The sequence below is a fragment of the Mytilus californianus genome, unplaced genomic scaffold, assembly GCF_021869535.1.
Source record: "Mytilus californianus isolate M0D057914Y unplaced genomic scaffold, xbMytCali1.0.p SCAF_33, whole genome shotgun sequence".
Lineage (NCBI taxonomy): Eukaryota > Metazoa > Mollusca > Bivalvia > Mytilida > Mytilidae > Mytilus > Mytilus californianus.
In genome coordinates, this window is record NW_026262683.1 from 1,032,259 (window position 1) to 1,052,060 (window position 19,802).

The 19,802-nt window shown below is 33.2% G+C and overlaps 1 protein-coding gene across 1 annotated transcript in view; it reads right to left on the reverse strand.

Moving 5' to 3' along the window:
* Positions 1-15,145, reverse strand: part of LOC127736555 (uncharacterized) — a 37,142-nt gene extending 21,997 nt beyond the window's left edge. The window contains exons 1-2 of the mRNA XM_052247116.1: positions 15,100-15,145; positions 12,131-12,343 (exon numbers count right to left, since the gene is read on the reverse strand). Of these exons, the coding sequence (XP_052103076.1) occupies positions 12,131-12,343; positions 15,100-15,145 (259 nt within the window). The remainder of the gene's footprint in view (positions 1-12,130; positions 12,344-15,099) is intronic.
* Between the last annotated feature and the right edge of the window lie 4,657 nt (positions 15,146-19,802).

Sequence of the window (19,802 nt, forward strand, 5' to 3'; positions counted from 1 at the left end):
ATTTAACAAAGATTAATAGGGGAAGATCAATGGTGGTATTACTTCTGAACTGTTGAGCCTGATTGGGTCTATCAGCTTTTCAAGGTTTTAGATTCTCAAATATTGTGACCAGGAGCATCATTGCAAAGACATTACAAGTTGTCGAAGATCGTATACGGTGTAATATATGTTGCACCGTTAGTATAATTTACCACCTCAAATAGATATAGGAAGATGTGGTATGAGTGCCAATGAGACAACTTTCCATCCAAGTTACAATTTATAAAAGTAAACCATTATAGGTCAAGGTACGACCTTCAACACGGAGCATTGGCTCACACCGAACAGCAAGCTATAAAGGGCCCAAAAAAATAACTGGTGTAAAACCATTCAAACGGAAAAACCAACGGTCTAATCTATATAAAAATGAGAAACGAGAACACGTATGAACTACATAAACAGACGACAACTACTGTAATCAGATTCCTGACTTAGGACAGGTGAACACATTTGCAGCGGGATTAAAGGTTTTAATGGTACCAAACCTTCTCCCTTTTCTGAAACAATAGTATAACATCACATAGAAAAACACACTATAAAATATCAATTGGAAGGCTTAACTCAATCAAAAAACGTAAATTAACACACAATGAACGAATAAATTTGACCTGTGACACCTGTATGCAAATACACAGTTAATAAAAAATTACAAGGGATAAATAATTAAAGTCAAAAGTAAATAAACAGGTTTAAACAAAGTTAAAGTATGATATCACTGTGAAATGTTAAACAAATTTTAGAAAATCATCACTGTTGAAGAAACCTGCGTCATATTATACACAGGTAAATGAAAATAATTTTGTTGTTAAGTATACTTCTTCTTCTATGTGTATAAAATCTTCCGTTTAAGAATACCAAGAAATTTCTTTAATATCAATAAAACTAATCTAACACTTGGTACATATGGGGTGAATATCAACAATAAAACTATACAATTAGTGCTAGATAAAACTTCCTGTACAGGTCTAAGAACAGCATCTAAGGAAAAATGAAATAATTTTGATGTTCATAGTACGAAGAAGTGAAAATGTGTAGTAATACCAAATAATCAAAGCTGGTATATAGACTAGATCCATGTTAACATAAAATAACATAAAAGCATTACAAATAGTATCAACAGGTCAAATTAAAAAGAAAGTACGATTTGAGAGTACTCGCAGTTACTGACAGCTAGTTAAAAGCCAAAACAATTAATAATAAAATATCATGCATCAGAGACTAAAATCAACTTAAATACATGCCAGGGATTAAGTATTTTAACGTCATGAACAGTCAAAGAAGACATGACTTGTGCAATGCCAAAAACAAATGTATCGACAGGTAGTAGGATAGTTAGGAGTGACTTCTTTATTGATAAAAATGAACGTGTGTGTGTCTCTATACATCCCGTTTGAAAAGAAAATACAAATTTAGTTATGTTTTAATTTGCTAATGACAAAATCGATATTAGTGCCAATGTAAACTATATTCAGAGATCTAATTACAACATTGGTACGATAACCCTTACTTATAAGTTTGTTTAAAGGTTCGATCAGTTTACACGGATCACATAATGATTTCCCCGCTTTAAGTACAATATTACCATAAAATTTAGGATGTGAAATACCATTTTTAATAAGTTTTCTACAGGTACAGCCAAATTTATCAAATCTTTGTATCTATGAAAGAATTTAGTAAAAGTTTTAAGTAATTTATGGGAACGAAGTCCCTGATTTAATAGTTTAACAGTGATGCATTGATTACGTTCGTTAAAATCTATGACATCACTACACACACGGGCATACCGAACGAGTTGGGATATATAAACACCGTATGATGGAGCCAAAGGCACATCGCCGTCTAAAAAAGAAAAATTAACAATAGGGAATGAAAAATCGTCTCTTTTGTCGTAAATTTTAGTATGGAGTTTCCCTTTACAAATTGAAATGTCTTAATCTAGAAAAGGACAACTGCTGCTGTTTATGTTAGATTTAGTTAAAGTAAGTTCTTTTGGGTAAATTTCGGTAGTATATTTAGAGAACTCTGGATTATTTAACGAAAAAATATCATCCAGATAACGGTAGGTATTGTTGAATGTATCAACCAAATGTAACAATGATGTGTCTCTACTGAGTTTGGTCATAAACTGAGATTCATAGCAATACAGGAATAAATCTGCTATTAAAGGGGCGCAGTTAGTACCCATAGGAATACCTACTACCTGACGATACACTTTATCGCCGAAACGTACATATATGTTATCTAGGAGAAAATTTAAAGCTTCAATCATATCCTCACATTTCCAGTAAGTGTATCTAGCATACTTTCCTTTTTCGTCACCGAAAAAGGCTTTAAACGAGTTACAGCAAACACATTTACAATGAGATTTTTCGAAATACCATATTATTAAATATGAAATGTTTTCTTTATTAGATTGTGTGGAAGTGTAGTGTAGAGAGTAGAAAAATCATAACTGTCAACAGAACCAAAAGGACCAACAAAAGCATGCATTTTATCTAAAACCTCTAAAGAATTTTTAACACCCCAAAAATAATTAATACCATTATTTTCATAAGCTTTATTACAAAAGTTAATAACCAGTTCTTTGATAGTAGTAAGGGAGGTAGTAAAAAGCACTGATATATTAGTAGTAGAACACTTACTAGATGCGGAGATGAAACGGAATTTAAATGGTTTTTTGTGTAATTTCGGTAGCCAGTACATGGTAGGGACTTTCAAATGTTCGGAAGAGGCTTTAAGCTGGGTAGTGGCAGTGATATGCTTGTTAACGATTTGACTATTAGTGGTGCGTACGGACCTGAATGTAGAGGAATTGATAATTTAGTTTTGAAGAACTTCCGTGTAGTATAAGCGTCATACCACCACTACATTATTGGCTGCCTTGTCTTCCGGTACGAACACAAACCACTCTGCGAGTACTTGGAGTTTATTTTTCATTCTAGAAATGGGAATATCATGGACCCTATTATTAATTTCAGAATTGTTTTCAAAATGAGATATTCGAATATTAACAGTATTCATAATTTTATTCAAATAACTGTCTAGAGATTTTTTATCAGATTTTTCAAATGCTGATAATTAGGGTGTAAATGGAATATGATACAGGAGTGGGTTTCACAAAAAAACTTACGACTAAGATTGATCGTAAGTCATGAACAATTCAGTATACTTACGATCAATCTTAGTCGTAAGTTTTTTTGTGAAACTGACTCCAGATATGCCAAAAATATGTAAAATGACAATATAGTACCTTCGTATATCAAAACGGTAACTTAAGGTAAATTTTCAAAACTATGAAATAAGGGATATGGTCAAGAACTTCCGGTTAAAAAAAAGCATGTTCGATATCCCATATTACAGTATTTTAAAGAAAACAAGCATGGTTTCTAGGTACTTGTATCTGAATTTTAAGTGCGAAAAAGATAGTTTGTACTTACATGAGCAACACAACGGATGCCACCTGAGATTTCCCCCGAGTTTTGGTGGGAATCGTTTTGTTCAGTCTTTAGTTTTCTATGTTGTGTTTTGTATGATGTTGTTTGTCTTTGTGACAATTTGTTATTTTCATTGATGTTGTCAGTTTATTTTCGACTTATCAATTAAAATGTCCATTTGATATATTTTGCCTCCTTTTATCACTATCCAGCAACCTTCAAAAGTTTAGTGTGACCTTAACCCTTAACCTTGACCTACAATTTCTTATGATGAACCACGTATTATACCTTATGTCAAATACAGAAAGGAAGATAACTCTCATATGGTGTCTCTTGATAACTTTTGGTTACAATTGAAATGAACATTCTAGGGATATTTCGAGCAATATAGAAACAAAAAAGAATCTTTTACGGTTGCGAAATAGGAGCAACAAACGTAAAATAGTGTACCGGAAGATAATTCTCTTAGGGAAAAGTGTACGGTTACACAGTCAACTGCGAATGAGTAATCACCGTTGGATATCATGTACCAATAATCTGTTCTATACCTTGCGAACAAAAAGAAAGAATCTTTACATCAAAAAGTGATGGAAGAAAAAGAATATAATCAGAATTTCAACGATTCTATCCACAGTAAAGTGAAAAGACTTTATTAAAGGTTTCCCATTTCCCTACTTCACGTATGATAGGAAAGTATGATGAAAAATAATAGTTGCAGGTTTTTATTGCTAGTTCCATTGTAAGAACATAGTTCCCCCCCCCCCCCCCCCCCCCCACTGATTAAACATATTCATAGCTTAATGTACGTTTTTCTTTAAATAAGAAAGGAAATTCGCAACATGCAATTAAAGAAATTCACTCTCAGCTTTATATGATAGGTTACCAAAACTATATGGTTTTTATGTACTTATACATGTAGTTAGTGCACACAATAGCTTCTTTCGCTTTACATAACGTCACTTCCGGTTGGTGTCCTATGTTTTCCAACTAAATTCAAATACAGCAAGAGAAATAACTCCCAAAAAGTCTGCAGATTGCTTCGGTCAGAATTGAACAGAGTATTCTTGGGATAGGACGAGCACTTTTGGTGAAAAAATTGTCGATATGTTTAACGTTTTCAGAGGAGAAGAAATAAAAACAGTATACGTGAAGATTATGGACTTCTATGCGACTGTCATACAAGTTAGAGGTTTAGCTAGCTATAAAACCAAGTATAATCCACGATTGTCTACATAAGGAAATGCCTGTACCAAGTCATGAATATGACAATTGTTTTCCATTAGTTTGATGTGTTTGAGCTTTTGATACAGGACTTTCCTTTTCGAGTTTTCCTTGGAGTTCGGTATTTTTGTTATTTTCTTTTATCCATAGACGAAAGTATACGGTATCGCAGGGTCGACTGAGAAAGTGTAGTCATTCTTTAATATCTCTGCCAAAAACTAAACAAAATATAAGCACAAAAAAGATTGAGAAAACATTTTACCAGATAAAAACCAAAAGGTCATTCTACACGATATTGGAAACACTCACACGATCTATTTGTATATTACCAGACGGTACTTTGTGGTCACTTTAAATTGTTGTGACAGGAACCTCTGGGTTACTTCTGTATACATTGGATTAAGTAAGTGTTAACTGCCAATTGTTTTAAACAAGTTATTACTTGTGTAATTTGAGCTTTAATATTTGCAGTTACATTTCTAGAGAAAGGTATAGGGTGTTGGCTATATCTGCATATACAAACATTAATTACATTGATATATTTACTCTTATGGATGAAGTGTCCAATAACTTATTTTCAACAACCCGTGTATCTACAACTTTTTAAAATGAAAACTAATCAAACAACTTGTGTTTGTCAAAGTTTGTACTAAACTACGATATAAGATATATTTTGATTACTCTACATTAAAACCGCATTTAGTATATGAAGAAAAAAAACAAAGTCAGATATTATCAAAAACCAGTAGTTGCAAGCAATAAAAAAAATAATTTACTTACATAAAACATGCAGCTCTATAATTGCTTCACTATTCGTTCCAAAACCATTTGATCCTTTACATGTGTAATTACCAGCGTCTTTTATTTTGGCTTGCATGATGGAATAATTCGCTTTGTTCCCTATGACAGTGTTCGAATTATACCATGCAAACGAAGCATTTCTTGGATTTCCATCGATCTCTGCACACATCAAGATCACGGTATCATTTTCCACCAATGTAATCGACTGCGTATTCAAAATCTGAATGGTGGAAGAGTCTAAAAAACAATGCCAATGTTTGTATACTATACAGTTAAAGTTCAACGTCAATATTATGCCATCACTTGGCGTCCGTCGTCGTCCGTCGTCTGTCGTCTTTTGTCGTCGTCTGTCGTCATCTGTCGTCGTCTGTCGTCATTGTAAACTATTTCAAGAATCTTCTCCTCTGAAACTACTAAGCCAAATACCTTCAAACTTTAACTGAATGATCCTTAGGGTATCTAGCTTATAAATTGTAACCGAAGTTTTGATTCATCAATAAACATGATCGCCATGCCTTAAAATAGAACATAGGGTTTTTTTTTGGCTTATATCTCAAACACTAAAGCATTTAGAGCCGGGGGGGGGGGGGGGAGGGAAATGTTCAATAGGTCAAGATCTATCAGCCCTGAAATTTTCAGACGAACCGGACAACCCATTGTTGGTTTGCTGCCACTAAATTGGCAATTTTAAGGAAATTTTGCAGTTTTTGGTTATTATCTTGAATATTAATAAAGATAAAGATAAACTGTAAACGGCAAAATTGTTCAGCAAAGTCAGATCTACAAAAAAGTGAATATGACCAAAACTGTCCCCTTAAGGAGTTATTGCCCTTTAAAGACAATTTCACACAATTTGTTCATCATGTTTGCTAACATTTAAAAATCTTCTCCTCTGAAACTACTGGGCCTAATACTTCTGAACTTAAACTGACTGTTCCTTAGGGTAACTGGTTTATAAATTGTATCCGAAGTTTTGATCCATTAATAAACATGGCCGCCATGGCTAAAAATAGAACATAGGGGTCAAATGCAGTTTTTGGCTTTTATCTCAAAAATTATAGCACTTAGAGCAAAAGTGACTGAGTTAAAGTGATGAATAAGTCCAGATCTAAAGATGCTATGAAATTTTCAGACCAATTGGACCACTCATTGTAGAGTTACTGTCCGAAATAGTTTATTTTATGAAATTTTACTGTTTTTGGTTATTATCTTTAATATTAAAATAGATAGAGAGAAAGTATAAATGGCAGTAAATGTTCAGGTAAGTAGGATCTACAAATAAGTCAAATGATCAAAATAGTCAATTGAGTCCTTAAGGGGTTATTGCCCTTGAAACGTTTATTTTTTTACATTTTTTCGTGCAAGTCTATTACTTTTTAAAAAATCGTCTTCTCTGAAACTACTGGGCGAAATACTTCCAAACTTTAACTGAATGTTTCTTAGGATATCTAGTTTATAAATTGTATCCAAAATTTTGATCCATCAACAAACATGGCCGCCATGGCTAAAAATAGAACATAGGGGACAAAAGCAGTTTTTGCCTTACATCTTAAAAACTACAGCAGTTAGAGCAAAAGTGAAAGGGAGTTTAAGTGATAAATGGGTTATGCTCTGAAATTTTCAGACAAGGTCGACAAGGTTGGGTTACAGTTGGAAATAGTTTTATTTTTTATAACATTTTTCTGTTTGTTGGCTATTTTCTTGAATATTATATTAGATAGAAAGAAAGTATAAATGGCAATAAATGTTCAACTAAGTAAGATCTACAGATAAGTCAACATGAATAGAATAGTCAATTAACCCCTTAAGGAGTTATTGCCCTTAAAACTTTTGTTTAACATTTTTTGTAAAAGTCTAATTACTTTTTAAAAATTCTTCGTCTCTGAAACTACTAGGCCAAATACTTAAAAACTTTAATTAAATGTTCCTTAGGGTATCTTGTTTATAGATTGTATTCGAGGATTTGATCCATTCAAAAACATGGCGGTAGTTTCTAAAAATAGAACATAGGGGTCAAATGAAGTTTTTGGCTTTCATCTCGAAAACTAAAGCAGTAAGAGCAAAACTGACCTAGGTGAAAGTGTTAAACAGGTTTTGATCTACCTTTCAAGTAATCTTCAGACCAATAGGACAATTTATTGTTGGGTTACTTGATATAAGAAGATGTGGTATGAGTGCCAATGAGACAACACTCCATCCAAGTCAAAATTTATAAAAGTAAACCATTATAAGTCAAAGTACGGTCTTCAACTCGGAGCCTTGGCTCACACCGAACAGCAAGCTATAAAGGGCCCCAAAAATTACTAGTGTAAAACCATTCAAACGGGAAAACCAACGGTCTAATCTATATAAAAAACTAGAAACACTTATGAACCACATCAACAAACGACAACTACTGTCCAGAAATAGTTATTTTTTAGGAAATTGTACATTTTTGGGTTATGTATTATCTTTAATATTATAGAAAGAGAGAAAGTCAAATGCCTGAAACTGAAATTACAGGTGAGCGATATCAGGCTCTCATGAGCCTCTTGTTATCTAATTCATTTTTTTTGAGTCAGCTGCAGACCTCCTCTTGCCTAACAATCGTCTAGCATCGTATATTTGTATATTATATTTCTGAAATTAATGATTCAATTTGAAATCGAAGTTCGCTTTTTACAATTCATATTGATGACCTGTAGTGTGGTGTTATACATAATATTTATTTTGACACTGTTCAAAGGTCGGTTGTCCTCCCGAAACTCCGGCTTCTTCTACTAATAAAAAACTGACCGCCACGAAATAGCAAATAGTAATGAAAGTGGCGTTAAACAACAAACAGTCAATCAATCCATCAAACTTAGCACAGCTGACAAGTTCTTACTTCTGTGGGTATATTTTACTCATTGATTGGCTGACATTTCAATTTCCGAAAAATCATTAAATGACGTGCTGCTTTCACCTGGTTTACTTTTATAAATTTCTAGATGTATCTTTATTTCACACAGGATCACAGATGTACATATTCATGGCTCTCACAGTTTACCTCTTATGTAAATCCACATGAATCATATTTTATATGCAAACATTATGTCAATTTCTCTGTGTTAAAATTGAAATAAAACTGCAGAATTGTTATTCCCATTCTAATGCAAAACGAAAAGAATTAATGAGTTAGAGCCTTCAAAATGTATAACATTAAACTGAAATAAAACTCGAAAAATACCATGAATGATCTTGGTGCATTAACGTCAGGTCAAAACAGCACGTTATACAAATGAGAACTCTAAGGAAGATTTCAATTCCGTTATTGTGACCATCCACATTCGGATAATGTGTCATTAAAAGGGAGTTATGAGGTATGAATTGTTTCATTTTTAGTCGGTTACATTATTTACACGTTTATGGATTTCAGCAAGTTAATTTTGTGGCTCACTCCTTAGTTACGACATTGCAACTGTTAAATTGACGGTTGATATAAACTGACGAAACATATATCAAATAAAGATTAAAATTGTTTGGGTTGACAATTACAATGGTTTAGTATATATCTAGAGTTTATTTGAAAATAATCATGCAAGCGCTATATTTATTGGAAATTTTTTTTTAATAATTGTATCTGTCCAATGAGGAAAGCATACCGGATGGCAATTGAACAAAGGGTCAATTATTATGGTAGAAAAAAAAGAATGTTTTCAATATTCATAACATTAAACGTTTTTTTTTAGTTTTTAAGGTCTTTACGATTGTTTAAACAATCCATTTATCTGCCAGTGTTGTTTTAAAAAAAATAAGGTCAATTTTTTATAGATACGATTTAAATAACCTGCAATCATCATACATTAATTAACAAAACTTATTATCCAAAAGTTTTTTTTCAAGTTGGCGTCATAATTTGATCAGGATCATTGCTGATAGAGTTTTTGTTCTATGTATCATATATCTACTGTAAAAGAATAACAACCTTTAATTACTTACATATAAAAGTTCGATTGGTAGAAATATATACACCCATTTAAAAAGATATGATACAATAGCTTTGGACATTTTCAATTACAGTCGATGTATAGAGCAATTATAAAGTGTTACAATAACTTCAATTCTAAGTTAATGTGAGTATTTTCAAAAGAGTTCGTGGCATTAAAGGAACTATTTCACTGCCGGTGGTTCTACCTGGTGTTTGTAATGATTTTAATTGTGCGTAGCGTAACGTTATACTTTAGTATGCCGGGTGTAACGTCACAACCTTGGTTACTCTATGTTATGCATTCTTATATAGATTCTAATATATGTTACATTGTTATATTTGTTGACGAATACATGCCTAAGTTATTTCATTGGCGACGAGGATAAAAGAAGACGAAAAGCGATTGAAAGAAGAGATTCAAAAGCATAAGGTAGATGAATGGCTGAAAGAATGACAGTTGTGACAGAAAACAGAAATTTAAGAACTTTATCAGTCACACCGTCGGATGATCATCTAACCACATTAAGTCAGTTGGAGGAATGGCAAAACGGCCTTCAACAATGAGATAAACCCATGCCGTATAGATGCAAAGGGGAAACAATTCAAACGAGAAAACTAACATCTTTATTTATAACAAAACAATTAACAAAAGACAAATATGACAGATACAAACTAACGACAATCGCTCAACTATAGTCTACTGGCCCGACACAGGCACATAAACAATTAGACGGATTTAAACATTTCTGTAGGCTTTCAGACCTCCCCTTACCAGGGACAGTGGAGTAACATCACAACATAAATACAAACTGTAAACATCTGTTGCAATTGGCTTAACTCAAAAAGTGTGTTCGAAGCACAAAACAAATAACATAAAAATCACAGATATAAGAGCATTTTCTGTTGCTGAAAGCTAGTTCTAAGCCGATTACAACTAATAGATGAATCATGTTCTCTCAGACTAAAGTATCAAAATGTATTTTTGGATCTCATTGTCAATCTTATTAGTATGAAGGTTTAAGTATATCATTCTTTCAGTCACATTTTAACTATAGAGAGTAATTAAAAAAATGTATGCGCATACACATATCAAAGTCTAGCTTACAATAAAAAAATAGTTTCTAGTTATACTTACAGTAAACATTCATTATATGTTTGACCTCCTTGTCTAATGTCCACAGAGGATGCTGACTGATACATAAACATTCTTTTCCATTATCGACTTTGGTAACGATGAATTCTATGCTAGATACAACTTTATCAGTAGGTTGGGTGGTCGATGGTATAACATTTTTAAAATCATGACACTGCCAAACAATAGTGGGTAATGGATTACCTCCTGATACAATACATGTTAGTATTACCCTATCTCCATCAATGATAGCTCCACTTGGTGTTTGTATTACTGCTGGAGCGGAAGTTGGGACATCTAAATGCAGTTTATAAATATATTACTTTACAAATATCAGAAGCATGAGCACATTGCCAATATTTAAATCTTATCAATATATCTTTAATATACATGATTTAAAATAAGATATGAGGAAATCGAATGAACTCCAGGTTAAGAAAAACAATGACCTACCAGTGTTCTAAGTTGATCAATTTTACCTTCAACATACTTAAATAATGTAGCAAATATAAAAATGTAGCAAATATATGTCTTATCGTTTGTAGTTAGAATTCTGTACTTTCAGTACATTTCACATATCTCTTATTTGTCAGTATAGTCGAGTTAATTTCCATTTTCCATGGATACAGTATTGTGTTAGTCCAAATAATTATGACGTCGTCACATCATTTATCTAAAACAGCCTTTCCATACCGTCATTATCATGAATATTGTTTGGACTAGTATTGTGAAAACAAATGTATAAATTTCAAGATTTATATTCGTTACACAAATACGTCTCTGTTTGTAATGTCCTTTGCTGTCTGTCGTTAATGGAAGATGTTCGTTGTTATTCTACGGTTTACATGGTGTAACGACTATTATATTATTTTTTTGTGCGCTTCTCTGTGACGAGTGTTCTTGCGTTTTGTTTGTGCTGTATTTATGTCACGCAGTGTTGTCAAATTAGCGATATTTTTTTACATTGCCATATAACCAGGAGGTTTGGCTAGCCATAAAATCAGGTTCAACTCATTATGTTTTCTTAAAATGATCTGTACCAAGTCAGGAATATGGCAGTTGTTATCACATAGTTCGTTTCTATTTATGTGGCGTTTGTTTTTGTTGCACTTCAGTGTTTCTGTTGTTCCTTTGTTTACCTCTTATAGTTGATGTGTTTCCATCGGTTTTAGTTTGTAACCCGGATTTGTTTTCTCTCAATCGATTTATGACTTTTGAACTGCGGTAAACTATTGTTGCCTCTATTAAATTAATGTAGCAAATATAAACATATTTTAGCAAATATAAACATATTTTCATGTTAAAAATGACTTTCAAAACAAGTTCGCTGCTTCTTCGTTCTGACATTGCACTTTTTGTTATATATCAACCAATATGGGTTAACATATTTTAACTTCAGATTTGAAATACATGTTACCAGATATATTTAAATGCTTGTTACACAAATTTAATTTTGTTATATATGAGTAAACTTACATCTGATTAGTAGTGTTATACTTGACGATTTAGTTTGCGTCCATGCGGGATGGGAACCAGTACATATGCAAAACTGACCATTATGACTTTCTGTGGCTATTAACTGAACACTTGACACAGATTTGTTATTCGGTGGAATACCTGTAGGAGTGACAAGTGATGTTCCATCACACTGCCATACAATATTCGCAAGTGGATTACCTCCCAGTATTTCACAAGTCAATGTTATCTGTTCATTTTTATCGACAGCACCGTGAGGTATCTTTGTTATGGATGGTGATGCTGGAGGATCTGAAATAAAATAGCATAGTGTATCCGTTTGCATTTCAATCACCAAAGTTATCTCAGATCAATGATAAACACATTAGCTGACCATGTCTGTTATTGTGGTAAACATAGTGAATATTATATGAATACCACTGAATACGTAGAACGATATATTATAAGAGACATCTCAAAAATGATTTGAGTACATTAACCACTTTTCCATCATAAACTTTTAAACAACTATGTAGTACTATATATACGTAAAACTATCTAACCTTAAGTCATAGACGGACAAACTATGTCTCATTCAATTGGCCCTGAGGCTTCAACTAGCGCACAACTTATTTGAAGATTGTAAGGTGTTTTTTCCGTTGTCATATGACCTCTCACAAAAGCAATGTGCCTTTCAACAAAGAACGTAAATAACAAATAACAAAAACCGAATGTTCACAATTTGTGAACCTAAAATTTATCATTTACCATTAATCAAAACAAAGATCAATGTCTGCTGAAAGCACGTACAAAAATGGTTCGTGAACAACATGAATAATGAGGAAGACCTGTTCCCTTAACATGACATTCAAGTCAAGTAATATTATTGAAAAGGGATTTTTTTTCGAGATTATTTTTTACCTTTTAGATAACTTCAACATGTTAATGTAAAAAGAAATAATGATGTTAAACAATAAGTGAAATTCACTTCCTCTTTTTTTTAAATAGGTTATGTCCTAGGCGCACGAGTAGAAATTGAATTGAGAATTAAGTTAAGCTTAATCATTTTAACGTCACACTGTAAATATGCATATGCTTTATTTTATCTGTCATTCGATTTAAAACTTATTCAACGTAACGGTTGCTTTCCTTGATCAATTTGTTGTGTGTATTGTTTAAACATATTTTCGAACCAACACTAGTTTACTGTAGACGAGTGCGCGACTGGCGTACACAATATTATACCTGGTAACTATAAAGAGTTTATGTAACTTTGTTTTAATATCATAAATCAATTAGGAAAATAAAAATCAAGTGAAATAAAACAAAACTTACGGAATTGAATGAACTTGGACAGGAGTAAAACCGGACGCGTCGACAGATTAAGCGTTACTTGCTATGAGTATTTCACCCTCCTCAGAAATATAGCTTTAGTTAAAATGTTAATATTGGGAATAAAGCACAGCAGGTACATTTACAGTTTAGACAACTTTTATGGTATCTAAAGATTTTCGAATGCAAAAGCATGTCGATTGTGATTTGAGACACAGATACAGCATGTCGGTCAATCAATTCGAAAAGGTGTTCGTACAATGTATGTAGTGTCAGGAATATAACAGTTGTTATCCATTCGTTTGATATGTTTGAGCTTTTGATTTTGCTATTTGATTAGGGACTTTCCGTTTTGAATTTTCCTCGGAGTTCGGTATTTTTGTTATTTTATTTTTTGCAGTCGTTCCTCTTCATAACTCGTTCACATCAGCTTTCAGTCAGGAGCACACACATGTTAATGAATTTTATATAGTATGAATATTTAGGAACAAGATGAATAGATTGAGATAATCAAATACCATATGATTGGCCAGATGGTATGCTACTATAGCGAAATGGGTAGATGCATATGCCAATTGACCAGAACCCCCTCCAAAAATTAAGGTGACCTCAGGTAATCTAGAAAGGTAAGCAGATCCTGATGCACATGTAGCACCAATCCTGTTGCTCATGTAAGTACAAACTCGGTGAAAAGTATAATTCGATGTTGTCAAATTTTATGAAAAGAGGACGGGATTGTGATTACGAGAAATTGAACATGTCCGTCGTCATCTGTGACACACATAATCCATATCGGTCTACAAATTCGTGATGATTTTAACTTCACCACTTAGAACTCTTGGTTTAATAACGTCATTCAAACGAGTTTAACCCCGCCACATTTTGTATGTGCCAGCCCCAAGTCAGAAGCCTGTAATTCAGTGGTTGTTGTTTGTTGTTGTGTAACATATTTGTTTTTCGTTTACTATTTTGTACATACATTAGGCCGTTAGTTTTCTCGTTTGAATTGTTTTACATTTGTCGTTTCGGAAACTTTTATAGCTGACTATGCGGTATGGGCTTTGCTCATTGTTGAAGGCCGTACGGTGACCTTTAGTTGTTAATTTCTGTGTCATTTGGTCTCTTGTGGAGAGATGCCTCATTGGCAATCATACCACATCTTCTGATTTTTATATTGTAAGCAGTAATTCTCCATCAAGGAAATCACGATAAGAAATGCAACCTCCGGAATATAGTTATGATCGTGTCAACTGGGGGATACATTGGTATATTCATGCAATATCCGCTGGAATGTTGCTACATATAAATTGAAAGTTCAGAATTCGAAATTATCTCTTTTGTCGTACAATTTTGTTCTCATTTGACCCTTATTTTTATAAAAGCAAATTGCCCCGACCTGTGTAACTGTCCTAACGAGAATACATTACTTATTTTGTCTTAATGACTATGGAAATAATGGCAGTGTATTACCTCACTACTCAAGCATTTGTTAACAAAAAAACAAATAGTTTTGATCAGAAATTTACACACATTACGTCAACTACCATATTCTTGGTATATCAATGTTATTATACCTACAAACATTGCATCCATCATCATATCAGTGGTTTATGAATGACACTACACTCGCACACGTTACGTGGTGCCTTAAGACTACTACACTGATAGACATTACATACATCATCATATCCAGGGTATATAAAGGTCACGAAACCAACATGTATTACACCTAGTACCATACCCGATTACCTGTGATATGCTACTCGTACATACATAATCCATTTAACAAGATACACAAATAAGGACATGTGGTTTGATTGCTAATAAGACAACCATCCACAAGGGTTCGCATAAAGCAGATTTTAACAATAAGTGGTCAACGTACGGCCGTCAACACTGGGAAAAAACTATACCGAATAGCAAGCTACTAAAGGCTCCAATATGACTAAATATAAAACAGTTCAAAAGAGAAAATCAACGGCCTGACTTATGTACAAAAATACAAGCGAAAATCAAATATGATATACAGCAACAATCGACAACAACTGAATTAAAGGCTCCTGACTTAGGCATATTCAGAATGTGGCGGAGTTATTCTTACGTATTCGTGCCCAACAATCCCATAATATGAGACAGTGGCGTAACAGCATAACATACGAATGGTATGGATAATGTAGTATTCTTTATATACATATGATATGGTTGTGTAATACATGTAGGTGTGTGTGTTTTTTTTTTTTTTTGCACGAATACCACGGATATATTAGTCTTTATATACTAATGATATGGTGTTGTATGGTACTATATGTATGTGTAGTAGCCTTAACATACAACTTATATTGTGGTGGATGCAATGCCTGTACGTGTAGTAGCCTTTATATACCTCGAGTTTGGTGTTGGGTGTAAATGTTGTGCATATAGACTTTACTTTTGGTGGGAGTGTAATTTTTGCACATAAAGACTTTACACATGATACATGTATAGAAAGGCTATTACATGTACATATCTACTACTGTTTGTCTTTTTTTTTCTTTTCTAGTCATGAAGTTGTCAGTTTATTTTCGACTTATGAGTTTGATTGTCCTTCTTGTATCTTTCGCCTCTCTTTTAGTATTGTGGTGGTTGAATACAATGCATTCCCGCATAGTACCAATTATAAACCATTGGTTTGTTGGTTAGTATCATTTTTGTACGTGTAGTAGCTTTCATACACCTAAGGTATGGATGTATGGTCGTACGTGTAGTAGCCATTAAATACAACGGGAAGTGTGGTTGTTGTAATGTATAGTAACCGGTCTCTATACACCTTATCGCTACTTGGCCGCCATTACTGGACATAACAAAAGTTCCTGAAAGATTTTGACGACATAATAGAAAATATCTGACGCCACAATGAAAAAGTTATTGTTGTATGACGTCAAAAGTTCAAGCGGGACAGATTCTCGGGTCAAGCGGGAATAGCGATAAGGTGTATTCGTTTTAAGTTCGTCAGACGTCCTCTGTTTTTTTTTTTAATTTATTTTGATATGATTACAGAACATCGGTTATCTACTGTCGCTTTGATATATACCGCGTGTATGGTAGAAGAAGAAAATAAATCTGGTCCATCAGTTTAATTTCTGAAGTACAAAACAAATAGGTATTTTTTGGATTGATTATAATTAATAAGGACAATAGCAGTTACTATATAATCAATCAAAATGAGTAAGTCCACGACGTGCCGATATTGGCCTTGTGATACTAGTATGACCAAAAAAAGAAATAGGGTGGATCCGTAATACCTAAATCTAAATATATCGTTATTTGCTAGTTTAGTATAAAATCATATTTAAATAACGTCATTAATGTGCTGTAATACCTACAATCAAACCGGAACGATCAAAATATGAAAATGTTCAAAGAATTTCACACTGCCTGGTTAAATTTCGCATTGGCCATAGTCCTCAACGAAAGTAATTTTAATCTTATTTTAAATGGTTGACACTTTGATGTCGTTTGCAGCAATGATTATTGTACATCGAAAAATTAACTTTTGCTACATGTAACAAATGAATCCGGATTCAACGCTGTCATTCCGGAATACGATAGATTCTGTGACGAAATAACACTAACTCTATAATGAAATTATTCAATTGTTATAAAAAGAAATAGATTCTGTAGTTCATCTTCTTTTCAATTGAAATGAATTTACTTAGCATCATTTTTGTTTGTTGATATTGGAATTTCATCGCTCATGTTTGTTGCACGTCCCAACACTGAGAATTGTAATGTCAAAGTTTTGCCATGTCACTTTATCATGGTTAAATACCATTTAAAAACTAATCTGAAGCCCTGTCTCAGTTTACACAACACGAGTCCCGAAATGTAAATCACGGATTTAGCGAAATTTCGAAATGCAGTATACCCGGTCGTCCGATCCTTGACGTTTCTATAGGGGATTTGGTTTACCTTTATACCGACTGGTCAAAGACCCAATCGAGAGATCGATACCTTGTAGAAGCGCTTGATGGCGAATGGTGTTTCATCAAAAACATTTCAGGCAATCAACTCCGCGCCTCGTCCTACAAAGTAAACTTTCGGAATGTTATAAAGTTTTCAACACCATAACTGTCCATCAATATCCGAGATTCTCACAGAACGAATACGACCAGGAGTCCGATTGTGGTGACTATGCTGAAGAGAACCTCCCTGGGCCTATCCCTGACCGCCCATTAGTTCGCGCAGAGCCCCCTCCTATTTTTATTTGCGAACATATCGACGATGTTGAAGGTCTCGACGAGTCGACTGAGCTATCTGATTATATTCATGAACGTGACATGACAGATAGTAATGTCAAGCAATGAACAAGGTGACAAACGCATTCTCCGTAAGCGCTCCGAAAACGCCAGCGCGGTTTAAAGATTTTATTGTGTGTTAGATTTAATGCTAATTCGTCGTAGGCTGTTAAGATAAGTTATTTTTTCTCAATTTCTGTATTTCATTTACTGATAATCATATACATGATATATGTTTATTACATGCACATTTTTTTTGTTTAACTACTTACAATATATATATATATAGGTTTGAACGTTGTTTTCAATTTAGACTTATTTATATTTTTTCGTTTGGGCTTGTATTATATTTACCTTCGGGTTTATATGATCCGTTCATCCTATTTCAACTCTTCAAAATTCAAGAGTCTCCTAAATTGAGGTAAACTATATGGCCTTCCAAATACCGTTACGATTCCTAACATCACTGAAGAGACATTAATTGTCAAAATCAGGATATGGTGTACAAATTTTTGCACCTCATGTTTGCGGTATACTATCTTTTCAGCAAGTTTATTGTTTTCTGTTTGGTATTAAATTAATAATAAAGATCCATTTTGTTACATCTTGTGATCCGTTTATTAGCCAATGGCAGTCAGAAGGGTTTAAGAACATCCGTTGTTCGACCTGTTAGTCAAATGCGTTTTGTTAAAATATACTTTTTCACTTTTTTGGTCTGTTGGAAAATGTTGTTTGTGCTGTATTTAGACCCCTCTACGAAGAAATTTATTTTGCATGCACACGTATAAAAATTGCGATTTGTATCCAACGCAATAATGGGTTTGAACGTTGTTTTCAATTTATACTTATATATATATATATATATATATATATATATACATACATTCATTCGATCGCATTCGATGGAGATATGGACTTTGTAGGAGAAAAGAAAATTCAGAATTATTTTGTATTCTGATTGATAATAATTTATGTGTTTAGTTTGTGCATATTGATCACATTTATTTTCATTCATATTCTTAAGATAACAACGATTACTAGTTAACAATTGAGAGCTTATTATTTAGATATATAGACTTTAAAGGAAAAAAGAAGTTGCGATAGTATATTGTATTGATTGTTACATGTATTGATTTGTATAATCTCCCTTACTCCATGATTCATGTACATATATGAGGGTTGAGATCTCACAAAACATGTTTAACCCCGCCGCATTTTTGCACCTGTCCCAAGTCAGGAGCCTCTGGCCTTTGTTAGTCTTGTATGTTTTTTTTTTAATTTTAGTTCATTTATATGTTTCGGAGTTTAGTGTGACGTCCATTTTCACTGAACTAGTACACTTTTTTGTTTAGGGACCTACTGAAGCCCGCCTCCGGGTGCGGGATTTCCTCACTGTGTTGAAGACCCATTGGTGGCATATAATAAATAATTTGGCCGGGTAAAAACTGAAAATGAATAACTTTGCACAAGACAGAAAGAAAATGAATATTCTGCAGCACAAAAAGGAAAAAAGTAAGCAAATAAATAATCAATCATAAAAACAAAACAAAATCTTTAAAAATTTATTTAACCTTCAAATATGTGACCCGCCATGACATTTCCAAGCTCATGGCGGTAAACGTCTTAATGGGAATATAAAGTCACGTAACGTGAATGTTCAATTACATCATGCGGTAAAAACTAAAGTTTCATTTTTCTTGACTTGAGAAAATTTGATTCTTATATTAAGATATACAAAGCAAGTAGATTGTTTACGTAAAATTAATAATTTAGGAAAAAATCCCGTTTAGAATCGCGTTCTAAATTCACACAATTTATCTTTTACATTTCATTGCATTGATCTGAAGTAAAAATAATTCTCAAAGTGACCCGAAAATAAACGTTAGATTATCATAGGCATTTCAAAGTGCAGTGTTTATACTTTTTCTTTAATTTATTATGAATACAGATTGCAGCATGAACATTAAGTTATTTGTGTGAATCTCAATGTTTCACTTGAAAGAGAAAATATGAATATATTCATGGACATATACCGGTACATGTAAATCAAGCAAGTTATGCCTGCCCTTTAGGACCCCAATAGTGTCTCATCCCATGTTCGTTCCTATTTTTTTTTTATCAATGTCTGTCTTAGAACTACATAAATAAGATGTATGTGTTGTTGA